A 13,270-nucleotide genomic window follows, 5' to 3' on the forward strand; every position below is an offset into this window, starting at 1 on the left:
ACGTCGTGGGTCGGTGAGCCACGAAGCTCGTAGCGATCGGACAGCTCCACACACGCTCCGACACTACGCAGGGACCGCCAGTGGACCCAGCCGACAGCGCCGCACAGAGACATCTCCCTGGTCCGCACCAACCGACCGACTGTCCGCACACCCCTAGCCGGAAACTATATGCACAAGACCAAGGATGGTACACAATGTAAGTATCGATACACATCGCTGCTGCCACACGTAGAAGTAGAAGAACCACGGCGTGACCGCAACTACGGCAGAACACCAAACACAGACAGACAGCCAAATTCAAGGAAACGCATAGTTCGAAGTGAGCACGGCTCAACTTCACTGAATCTGTCCCCAGCAGAGGTCAACCCGTAATAAAGGTGAAGGATGGATGCAGCCCATTTCAATGTCTACTAATGTCCGCATACTTTTGATCAACTATGTATGACCTCCAAGTACGAGCTGCGCCTGCAGGGCCGCACCCACACTACTGTGTCTACGCGGCACCGCCTGCTCGCCCCTGCGCCGTTCCCGGCCTTCATCTCGGTCAGCGGCTGCAATAAACACGGGCGCTGCCTGCACGGTGGCCGCTCTCTCTGCCCTCCTGGCGTGGCCATTCGCCACTCAGGCAGGGTGGCGGAACACTGCAGGAGGCGCGCTATAATCCCTGCGAACAAAGCCTCTGCTTCCGCCCCCCACCTCCCCCCCCCCCCCCCGCCCGCCCCACACACACACACACACACAAACAGCCCACAGTGGCTGCCACTGGCGCAGTACCTCGTTAAAGTACTGCGGTCAACCCAGCCGCCCCTCCGCTTACCTCCTTAGGCACGATAACTGAATTGGAAGTACCAGTAATCCGCGTTTTAATTCTACCGTATTACTTCTACTGCTTCTGCTTCGCAATTTTCCATAGTTTGCACGGCTCCTCCTAACTTTGTTGACAGAGTACTGCTCCGTCTGTCTTCATAGCTAAATAGTTGGCTTGTAGAAGAGCACAAATGAGAAACGTGCGTAAGTTAGAAACTACGTCTGCCTGTGGACTAGAGAAAGACGAGGAGTGTTGGAGTCATGCCACACCGGCAAATTTCTGCAGTTGTGTGAGAAAGAGTTACGAAGAACGTTGCTGAAGTTTAGACGGCACTTTAAGATGTTCATTTAGAATAAAACAAGTTCTGGTTGAAATGGCTCTGAGCACTATGCGACTTAACTTCTAAGGTCATCAGTCGCCTAGAACTTAGAACTAATGAAACCTAACTAACCTAAGGACATCACACACATCCATGCCCGAGGCAGGATTCGAACCTGCAGCCGTAGGGGTCACGCGGTTCCAGACTGAAGCGTCTAGAACCGCACGGCCACACCGGCCGGCAAAACAAGTTCTGCAGTAATAAACGTACCTGAAGTATAGCTGTCTCAGTTCTAATTAACATTTATATCATTTCCCGCTGAAATTCGAAACGATTAAGAAATATAAATGCGTTTTCTTACAAGTTAGGTAGGTCGCACACGGAGACTACATTTTACAAAGCAGAACAGTTATCACTGCACTTATTTCTCGTTGCAGGCATACAAAGCTAGACAGCTTTCAGTGAGGCAAATGCAGAGCATTTCTGATTTATTATGCATTTAAATGCATTTCCTTCTCATCACATCAGGTGATTTCATCGAATTAACCCATGAACAACTTTCAAAGATTTCAACGGCGTTTCATGTGTTGAACTATGTAAAATAGATATGCAAACCACTGCCCAACTCAAAAAAAAAAAAAAAAAAAAAAAAAAAAAAGAAAGAACGCCACCACATAACTCCAAACCTGTAATCGCACTTATATTTTTGGCAAAGCCTTTGCAGAACCGTTTTCAGACAATTTCTTGCCCTTTACACCCTCGCACGAATAGCACGTTAGGTAAATGAACCCCTAAATCTTTCGGTGGCAGCTATGATTCCTCTTACTTTATTACTATCGTTACTCGACACGCAAGTCGCCGAAGTGGCGTCAACTAAACAGACTTGCACCAGGCGACCGGTCTACCCGACGGGATGCCCCAGCCACACGACATTTCATTTCATTACCGTTATATCTCGCGATGTGCGTGGGATTCAACGAAATGCTTTGGCTCTTAGAAGAAAATGTAAACAACAGCAATTTCGTGAAAATATCTGGCCGGAACGAGAAACGTAAAGTATCTTTCTTCCAATTTTCTAATGTCCCCTGTCAACCCTGTAATAAAGCATTACACTGGTGAGCATAACGTGAGGAACAAAGTTTATTTCATTCTTTCTTTATTTTTATTTTTTTTCATTCGTTAGTCTTCTGACTAGTACGATGCGGTCGGCCACAATATCCTTTCCTGTGACAGACGTTGAACCTATGACCTGAATTATTTGCTGGATGTATTCTGTCCTCCGTCTTCCTCTGCAGTCGCTACAGTCTACAGCTCTGTATGTCACCATGGAAGTTACTTCCCGATACGTTAAGAAACGACCCTCATCGTGTCCCTTCTTCTTGTCACTCCTTTTCCTTGCGCCCTTGTCCAGAGGTTTCGCAGGGTCGCCATAGCTACGGTCGGATTTGGTATGGTTGCACAACTGACGCAGCACGTCCAACTTGTGTGTCATTACTCCGAAAGGACCATCCCGCCCGCAGAAGACCACAATTCGACCTGTTTCAAACTCTCTCAGTTGCCTGTAGGAAGCAGGATTGAGTGTCCGTGGCACGGTTGCCTGCTTCCTTCATACATTTGGACTACACTGAGCCTTCTGTCTGTGAGAATTCCCTATCAAGGGACAGACACAGATGGCGCTCTGGTAGCTGTGCCACTACGCTATCTGATGGCGGACGACGTTCAAACCGTTACCAGTACGTCTTCTGTCCCGATGTGGCTTATGCTGTGTCGAATCAAAATCGATATCGTCTTTCTAGGTGAACTACTTTTTTCCGTCAGTGTAGAAACAACTGGTATGATGCGTCCCACACGTGCTCTGCAGGATATAAGTCGTGGCAACAGAAAGACCCACCACCCTCACGTTTCAAGAGCTCCTTCACCTGTGCTGGTCGACGTGGTCGTGCATTGTCGTCTTTGAAAATGAAGTCAGGACCGAATGCATCCTCGGCAAGATGCACGTAGACTGTTATAGTAGATCTGACCGGTGAGTGTACGACGCCGTGGTGCCAGTATGCAACATTATGTACCACCAGCCTATAATGCCTGGACCACCACATCATTCATGTTCGACAGTGTTCTTGGCGCAACGCTAGTTCCACCTCTCGCGATATAGGCGTAGATCCAGAATCACTCCTCAGACTGAATCTGCTTCCTCTGAGAAGATCTCAGGATCCCTGTCCCCGTTGCTCCAGTCCCTATTCTCTTGGAGCGTGAGCCTTACAGTCCTGTTAAATGTGGCTGTAACTACACCTATTTAAAGTGGATCGCTTCCTGTCTGTTTCTCATTATATCGGTTAACCGCTGCTGTAATAAACTGTGATCGACCACCTTCACCCCTTCAGACAGCAGTGCCTGTAGTTTGGGAAGCTCAAGCTCCCCACGTCCCTGAACCGATGCTGTGAGCGATACCAAACACTTGGGTTGTACTCGCGATACTTCGTCCTTCTCTACCGTATCTTCCTTCGTCGTCGTCGTCGTCGTTGTTGCCGTGAGGCACCGTTATACCAAGTGGAAAGGCGCGTCGATCTTAGAGCATGAGATATGATAACCTTAAGTCATTGACAACACACAACGTTCACGGTAGCACCTAATTCCAGAATAGCTGCAGTAGTTAGGATCTACGAACTACCCCCTATTGACCAGGTCCCCAAAACTTAACTCGTAACGAGATCTCTTCGAAGCAAATTGTCATAAAGATCATCTATAAAGGCTTGGCACAACGATAAGAAATGTTGCAGTCTATGGAATAATAACACATACGGCCAAACTGTCTTGTTTCTTCTGTTTTAATTAACGTAACTTTGTTCACAGTTTCATTTCGCATTCACTACTCATTCACACCCTGATGTGGAGTATATGCGAGTGCCTGAACCCTAACTCCCAAGTTCCATCGAAACCCTTTGATGAACAGTTTTGATTGCTCGACGCCAACAGTCAATGATAATGATACAGTATTTTGTTATTGACTCCTCTAGTTTAGCTATCGCCCTCCACGAATGTTTGTTGGGCGTAAGACAATTACACACTTTTCTCTCCGATCCGCTATTATTAAGAGTTCGCGTAAAAGTTAACGTTTTTCTCCTTTTCATAAATTGGAGCCCGCTCTCCGCGATATAATTAAAAAAATCGGTCTCAATACCCTCGTGAGATGAGTACAGATTTATCCCGGAATTGACCACCCTGTAAGTGTACGCAATTTAATGACCACACTTCGCTATCCGCGACTTCGTGTAACTAAATGTTCTTTTGTTACTCTGATAGTATACCGTAGTTATTTAAATCTCGCCCCTATATATTTTCACAACGCACAATTGGCACTTCTTTACTTGTTTATTTCTAAGAGTAAAAGAAAAAATGTCGCCTTATCATCGGCTTCGTCGATATCAAGCAAAACACCTCAATATGCCCAAGTTTACCTCTTCTTATAGGATCGACTACCTTACTCATTAATTTACTACATATTATTTCCAATAACACTAAACAGGTATCACTGTTATATTTTAATTCTATTCAAAAGCGTGTTATTATTATTATGACCGACCAAATCGTAACGAATCGCGCGGCGTGCGTTTTTAACGATAGCTTTACACTCGCCCAGCCTTTATTCATGCATTATTATACACTCCTGGAAATTGAAATAAGAACACCGTGAATTCATTGTCCCAGGAAGGGGATACTTAATTGACACATTCCTGGGGTCAGATACATCACATGATCACACTGACAGAACCACAGGCACATAGATACAGGCAACAGAGCATGCACAATGTCGGCACTAGTACAGTGTATATCCACCTTTCGCAGCAATGCAGGCTGCTATTCTCCCATGGAGACGATCGTAGAGATGCTGGATGTAGTCCTGTGGAACGGCTTGCCATGCCATTTCCACCTGGCGCCTCAGTTGGACCAGCGTTCGTGCTGGACGTGCAGACCGCGTGAGACGACGCTTCATCCAGTCCCAAACATGCTCAATGGGGGACAGATCCGGAGATCTTGCTGGCCAGGGTAGTTGACTTACACCTTCTAGAGCACGTTGGGTGGCACGGGATACATGCGGACGTGCATTGTCCTGTTGGAACAGCAAGTTCCCTTGCCGGTCTAGGAATGGTAGAACGATGGGTTCGATGACGGTTTGGATGTACCGTGCACTATTCAGTGTCCCCTCGACGATCACCAGTGGTGTACGGCCAGTGTAGGAGATCGCTCCCCACACCATGATGCCGGGTGTTGGCCCTGTGTGCCTCGGTCGTATGCAGTCCTGATTGTGGCGCTCACCTGCACGGTGCCAAACACGCATACGACCATCATTGGCACCAAGGCAGAAGCGACTCTCATCGCTGAAGACGACACGTCTCCATTCGTCCCTCCATTCACGCCTGTTGCGACACCACTGGAGGCGGGCTGCACGATGTTGGGGCGTGAGCGGAAGACGGCCTAACGGTGTGCGGGACCGTAGCCCAGCTTCATGGAGACGGTTGCGAATGGTCCTCGCCGATACCCCAGGAGCAACAGTGTCCCTAATTTGCTGGGAAGTGGCGGTGCGGTCCCCTACGGCACTGCGTAGGATCCTACGGTCTTGGCGTGCATCCGTGCGTCGCTGCGGTCCGGTCCCAGGTCGACGGGCACGTGCACCTTCCGCCGACCACTGGCGACAACATCGATGTACTGTGGAGACCTCACGCCCCACGTGTTGAGCAATTCGGCGGTACGTCCATCCGGCCTCCCGCATGCCCACTATACGCCCTCGCTCAAAGTCCGTCAACTGCACATACGGTTCACGTCCACGCTGTCGCGGCATGCTACCAGTGTTAAAGACTGCGATGGAGCTCCGTATGCCACGGCAAACTGGCTGACACTGACGGCGGCGGTGCACAAATGCTGCGCAGCTAGCGCCATTCGACGGCCAACACCGCGGGTCCTGGTGTGTCCGCTGTGCCGTGCGAGTGATCATTGCTTGTACAGCCCTCTCGCAGTGTCCGGAGCAAGTATGGTGGGTCTGACACACCGGTGTCAATGTGTTCTTTTTTCCATTTCCAGGAGTGTATATAAATATACAGACAGGACCGAAAGATCGATCTCTCTACCGTAACCAATAGAGGCAAATACGCTATTCAAGTTCCGTTACATCTATATTGACTCGTATTGTTACACGTCCCCGCTTGAAGTCATCCAGATGTTGTTTCCGGACCATGTTGTGATGGAGGCCACCTCCGTGCCTGATCACCTGACCGACACGCACGGCCTTTTCCCTCGTGTTGCCGCACCTGCCATACTTGGCGCTGTAGCTACGCTCATCTCACGCCTTGAGGAGAGCTGGGAGAACTCTGGTAATGTGCTCTCGCACTGTAATACATTTCCACCTATTAGATAATATGTTACGAAACTTTCTCTTGCTCGATCTTAAATTTTGCTGAGCAATGTACTTAAGGATCTCATAATACTGTGCAGCAATACTGAAGAATAGAACGGAGAGCGTAGAGTAGGCAATCTCTCTAGTAGAATCGTCTACTATTCGTTCGCTTGTGTGTGCGCTTGGAACTATTTAGTCTGGTGCCTGCTGCTGGAGCGACAATACAACTCACTGGAGAAGTCATTCAGACTCTTTCTTTTTGTTAACCAACCTATAACGGATATTTCACACGAAATAACCCAGCGTGTTTTCATGATGAAGTACGTATTTTGTGAGACTGGTCAGATGCAGCCTGCCACGAATACCTCTTCTGCCCTGTCCTCTTCAACTCAGAGCAGCACGTGTACCGTATCTCATCCATTATTAGTTGGATGTTCTCCATTCTATGCCTTCCACAACAGTTTTTACTCCCTATTGTCACGGATGTTATTGTCTAATGTTTTAACACAAGTCCTATCAATCTGCCCCTTTCTCTTGCTAGTGTTTTCCATACGTTGCTTTTGTCGCCGGTTCTGTGGAGAACCACCTCATTTCTTATCTTACCAGCTCACGCAATTTTCAACGTCCTTCTGTACAAATGGTTCAAAAAAATGGCTCTGAGCACTATGGGACTCAACATCTTAGGTCATAAGTCCCCTAGAACTTAGAACTACTTAAACCTAACCAACCTAAGGACATCACACACCCCCATGCCCGAGGCAGGATTCGAACCTGCGACCGTAGCAGTCCCTCGGTTCCGGACTGCAGCGCCAGAACCGCTAGACCACCGCGGCCGGCTACAAATGGTTCAAATGGCTCTAAGCACTCTGGGACTCAACATCTGATGTCATCAGTCCCCTAGACTTAGAACTACTTAAACCTAACGAACATAAAGACATCACACACATCCATGCCGGATGCAGGATTCGAACCTTCGACCGCAGCAGCAGCGAGATTCCGAACAAGCGCCTAGAACCGCTCGGCTACAGCTTCCGGCCGTCCTTCTGTAGCACCGAATATCAACTACTTCTGTTTTCTTCTGCTCTGGTTTTACCACAGTCAACGATTCACTACCGTACTATGATGCACTCTAAAAATATATTTTCAGAAATTTCTTCCGCAAATTAAGGCTTAGATTTCATTTAGCAAGGAACGGTCTCTTTGCCTTTGCAAGTCTGTTTCTTATGTCCTCCTTCCTTCATCCGTCGTAGACTACATTACTTCCAAGGCAGCAGAATTCCTTAGCTTCTTCTACTTCACGCTCACCAACTTTACTGTCTCTCGCTATTCTTAGTTTTGCTGTAGCTCACTACTTTTCCATTTTCTGGTTTAGTCTGAATGCATGTTCTATACCCAGTCTACTGTTGATTCCATTCAACATATCCTACAGTCTTCTTTGCTTTCAGTGAAGATAGCAATGCCATCAACAAATCTTATCATTGATACCCATGCACCCTGAATTTTAATATCACACCTAGAACTTTCTGTTATTTCCATTATTGCTCCTTCAAGTATAAATTTAACAACAGGGGAGAGAAAATTGCATCCCCATTCGTACACCCATTTTAATCCGAAAGCTTCGTTCTGGTTCTTCCAATCTTATTGTTACTTCTTGATTCCTGTACATGTTGTATATCACCCGACTTTTCCCATAACTTGCCCCCATATTTCTCAGAATTCCGAACGTCTTTCACCATTTTACATAGTCGAAAACATGTTCTAGGTCGACAAAATGTAGAGCATCTGTTAATTTTTCTTCTTTCTTATTCCCATTATCAAGTGTAACTTGAGAACTGCGTCTCTGTTACCTGTATGTTCCCTAAATCCAAACTGATTTTCTCGTGTTTTGTAAACATGAGGCTTGAGGACCTGCCATAGGGCGGAACTTCCAACAGCTGGCTACTGCACAGGCAGATCCGCTTTTGGGCCCTTTCAATGCGCTAAGGTAGAGAAAGTACCGCTAAAGATAAACGCAGCAAAGCTGGCGGACTTTACAACCTGTCGAGAAAATTATTACAGCCAGTAGCTCAGAACATAAGTAACAAAGCACAGAATCGTCCTATCAGAAACTCAAGTAGAACAGTGCATGGCCGGCCGCGGTGGTCTAGCGTTTCTAGGCGCTCAGTCCAGAACCGCGTGACCGCTACGGTCGCAGGTTCGAATCCTGCCTCGGGCGTGGATGTGTGTGATGTCCTTAGGTTAGTAAGGTTTAAGTAGTTCTAAGTTCTAGGGGACTGATGACCACAGATGTCCCTTAGTGCTCAGAGCCATTAGAACCATTTTAGCCACCAGCGCATGAATTCTCACTTGAATTAAAATTGTGCTAAAGAAATTGCAGAAACAACGTCAGCCCGATTAGAAGGAAATTATTAGAATACCTTAACAAAATTGGTATCTCATAAATACCTTGAGTGATAGTCATCATAGTCAATTTGGCAGACGAAAGTTAAGGGAATCAGCTGTACTTTCCGGTTGTCTTGCTTTACCAAAAAACACACGGCCTAAATTACAGCAATTTTTATTACAGCCGATTACACAAATGTGTCAGAACGACAATTTCTTCACACAGAAACTCATTATGGAAGCAGCACACTGTACCCATAACACTGTCCAGCAAGTCATACGGGTAGTTCTTCGCTTGATTTATTAGTTTATTAATTAAGTTCTCATTTTCCGTTATTAAAAATTCAAGTCACTTAAAGTTGATGTAGATTACACATTTTGGAAACCATCAGTGAAAAGAGCGCGAAAAGACGCTCCTTAGGAACATATTAAGTTAATTTTTATTTATGTTGTAAAATACGTTTTCCTTGCAATAAACGTTAAGTGCATGAGACTGTGATATGTAATTACATTTTTTTATAAATGGAACAACATGCTCAGGTAACCCTGTGACGCCGGAAACGGACCGGCGAAGAGAGGCGCTATGCTCAGCATGTATGTATTATACTTATGATTTGAATAGTGGAATATTTTGACACATTGTTTGTAGATTGGAGAGCTCACGAGACTTACCACTGGTCGGATGTTTAGATTAATTTATGAAATAAGTGCAACTGTGGCTACTGGTAAAACTTTTTATAAAGAGGAACGCCAGTCCATCCGTCGTCACACTTCCTGATCTGGAGTTACGGGTTTCGTTTGCTGAGTTGTAACAACACTGAATCGAGGACTACTGTTCTCCGTCATGCTTATCATCCGGACAATTTAATTCATGTTTGACAAGAACAAGAAATATTTGCGCGAGTTACAGGTGTGTGACCACCCCACGGACCCAAGCGAAATCTTGGAACGTTAAAGCCGGCTACACACTCCTCTAATGAGTTCAATTTTGTGGGTGAGACTACTGGATTTTATAGATACCGAGGCAACTGAGGACTCTCAAAGCGTGTTTCTCAATTGTGAACTTACTCACCAGTAATTTCACGAACTCAGCAAATAACATACGAGGATGAGATTTATTGCTCAATACTTGTACGAATAAACGCCATGGCGTATTACAGCAGCAGCTAATTATGTGAACAGCAAGAGAAAACGAGATAACAACCAATTATTGTAATTAACAGTGTAAATTAAAGAGCGGAAATTCCGGCTTTACGCTTACTGACTGAAGGAGTAATGAAACAGACATAGTTTTCTGCCTTCAACATCTGTCGCATGTCGACTATGACATCAAGAGAGGGTTGGGCTGCTCCTAAGGCAAACAGTCTACCATTTTAATTCCTACACGATTTTCTGATGTAGCTGGAATAGGAATGACTAACGTCAGTGATACGAGCCATGTGAAATGTTTATGTAGACAAGAATTTGTGTGACCAGTAGCAGTTCTAAGTTTCGCAAGAGTGTGTTACCTTTTAGACTCAGCTGGAGGAGATGAAAGAGTGATTCAAAGAACGCTGAACTTTATTAAAGCGGCTAAGAACGGAATAGATGCTGGCCTAATGCAGTGAAGAATGATACAACTGAAAGTAAATGTCACCTAACATAAAAACTGTAGGGAGTCTCCACCGTCACAATCCTTTGTCCACTTTCAGTTAAGTATTTTCTAAAATTTCTTCACATTTTCTATCTTTAGGTTATAAGAAATCCTCAATCCCTTATTCAGAGCTATTCGTTGTGGACTGACACACATCACTTGTAGAGACAAAGATCGATTTTCGAGGACGAAGCGTCAAGAGCACTGTGTCTGTGACATTATTGCTCAGTGGAGTCATTGTTACTAAAAGGGCGCAGTGGGTGGCGTATGAATGGATGAAGTACCGAATGAGTTTGTCGCCCTCGCCACAGGTGAACCAACAAAATTATACCGATTAATGAAAAGAATCTACTTTAATTAAAATTGAATATCAGCATATAGAGTTCGTGTCAGCCGTGGCGGCCAAAGAATGAAATATTTAAAAACATTGCTGTGCCATTACAATAGCGCGTGACAATATTTCAGTTTATTGGAATGTGCTGCTATTCGACGTTCGTATTATGTAACGCGAAAGTGTGATTATCTCTCATTGTATTTGAAAAGGATACTTTGATTTACATAGAGAAGCACTAAGAATGAACTTTATTACCACAAAACCTATATTTTCAATAGAATAGTAGTACATAGCCAAAGTTTCTGTCCCAAAATTGTTCATCCTTACCCGTTAGGCATGGCAATCAGATGAGTGGGTGTGTTACAAGTTTCAGGTATTGTAATACGTCTGACCGCGGCCGAGGCGGACAGCCTGGGGCGAGTCTGCGGGTGCAGTCTTTCCGCAAGCGGCAAGCCGGGGTGGCCGCCTTTGCCTCGTTCAAGCAGGACACGATGCGAAGGGTTCGTCTGACAATGAGAAGCGTAATGAGAGCTGACGGGCACCTGCAGCCATTAGGACGGAATGCCAAAACTGTACGCGCGAAAGCATCTGAGTTCTTCTGGCCTGCCGGCAGTCATTTTACCTGGCTTAGAAAGCAGGGATGTGCCGACAATTCTAGCATCCCACTGGCACAGGGAGGAGCGTACAAAAAGCATGGGGAATTGGTGCCTCTGTGAAAGAAGCCAGCATTTTTAAGAAGATGTTTTCTGTCAACGGTGAGGACATTCCTTGTAAATGACGGACGTCGGCAGATTTTGAGACGGAGTCAAAACATAAGTCTGTCCAGGACTCACGCAAGACAACGGTTGTGTAGCTGCTTTCCTAACAACCTCAGAATGCGGGAAAACATCTTAAGAATGTAAAATTGTGAGAAAGATAACGATTCACGAGCCACACGCCAGCCCAAGCCAGGTAGCAAATTTCCGCCCTGCGCGCGGAGAGGCGTGGCGATGAAACGGCGGGATGCATTGAAAATTTCGTCCACCAGTGACAACGCCGAAATATAGAATATTTCGAAGAGGAGTTGAGCTGGGAGATTGGCTGAGAAGGAAAAGAGGAATCGTCGAGATACCACGGAAGCGAAAGGACATGGGCGCTGTTCCACCCATCGCCAACACCCGCCTTCCGACACCGTGACAGCACAGCTTCGACCACGCAGCCGACAACGGGCAGACAATGCGGAGATCGTACTGGGGAGTCGCCCGAAAGCCGTGACAGCTGATTGAGGGCAGCCGACTCTCGCCGCACAGCTCCGAGGTGACGCGCAGCATCGACGCAGCGCCTGCCGCCGACAGCAGTATACGACGAAGGATAACGAAGAATGGTGAGACGATTCGTTCCCTCCTCCTTCCCTTTAAGAAGTGAGTCGTGTCCACACCCAGTCAGGTTGGCCCTGAGATTTATAATTTTTTTTAGGTTGTGTAAACAGCACGAAAATAAATACATTTCTTTCATGCTTTTATCATATAAGCAATCTTTTACATTCATACATAAACACCTTAATGTCGTACCATTTGCATCTGATTTTATCTAATTACTGATATCAGTTAATTGTTGGCTCCTAACGTGGGGCAATCTCATCAGTCATCTCAATGGAGAGAATTCTTCGGAAGTAAGAGCTATTTCAGGTGTGCCGCAGGGGAGTGTCGTAGGACCGTTGCTATTCACAATATATATAAATTACCCTGTGGATAACATCGGAAGTTCACTGATGCTTTTTGTGGAAGATGCTGTAGTATATCTAGAGGTTGTAACAATGGAAAATTGTACTGAAATGCAGGAGGATCTCCAACTAATTGACGCATGGTGCAGGAAATGGCAATTGAATCTCAATGTATACAAGTCTAATGTGCTGCGAATACATAGAAACAAAGATCCTTTATCATTTAGCTACAATATAGAAGGTCAGCAATTGGAGGCAGTTAATACCCTAAATTGTCTGGGAGTAAACATTAGGAGTGATTTAAAATGGAATGATCATATAAAATTAATCGTCTGTAAAGCAGTTGCCAGACTGAGATTCATTGGAAGAACAAAGGAAGTAGATTACACTATACTTGTTCGCCCACTGCTTGAACACTGCTCACTGGTGTGGGATCCGTCCCAGATAGGGTTGATAGAAGAGATAGAGAAGATCCAACGGAGAGCAGCGCGCTTCATTACAGGATCATTTGGTAATAGCGAAAGCGTTACGGAGATGATAGATAAAATCCAGTGGAAGATTCTGCAAGAGAAACACCCAGTAGCTCGGTACGGGCTTTTGTTGAAGTTTCGAGAACATACCTTCAACGAGGAGTGAAGCAGCATATTGCTCCCTCCTACGTATATCTCGCGAAGAGACCATGGGGATAACATCAGAGACATTA

The 13,270-nt window shown here is 45.8% G+C and overlaps 1 protein-coding gene across 1 annotated transcript in view; it reads left to right on the plus strand.

The window, feature by feature from the left end:
* Nucleotides 1–441: 441 nt before the first annotated feature.
* Nucleotides 442–13,270, plus strand: part of LOC126228021 (myrosinase 1-like) — a 116,223-nt gene continuing 103,394 nt past the window's right edge. The window contains exon 1 of the mRNA XM_049942266.1: nucleotides 442–543. Within this exon, the coding sequence (XP_049798223.1) occupies nucleotides 442–543 (102 nt within the window). The remainder of the gene's footprint in view (nucleotides 544–13,270) is intronic.

This window comes from Schistocerca nitens, unplaced genomic scaffold (assembly GCF_023898315.1).
Source record: "Schistocerca nitens isolate TAMUIC-IGC-003100 unplaced genomic scaffold, iqSchNite1.1 HiC_scaffold_351, whole genome shotgun sequence".
Lineage (NCBI taxonomy): Eukaryota > Metazoa > Arthropoda > Insecta > Orthoptera > Acrididae > Schistocerca > Schistocerca nitens.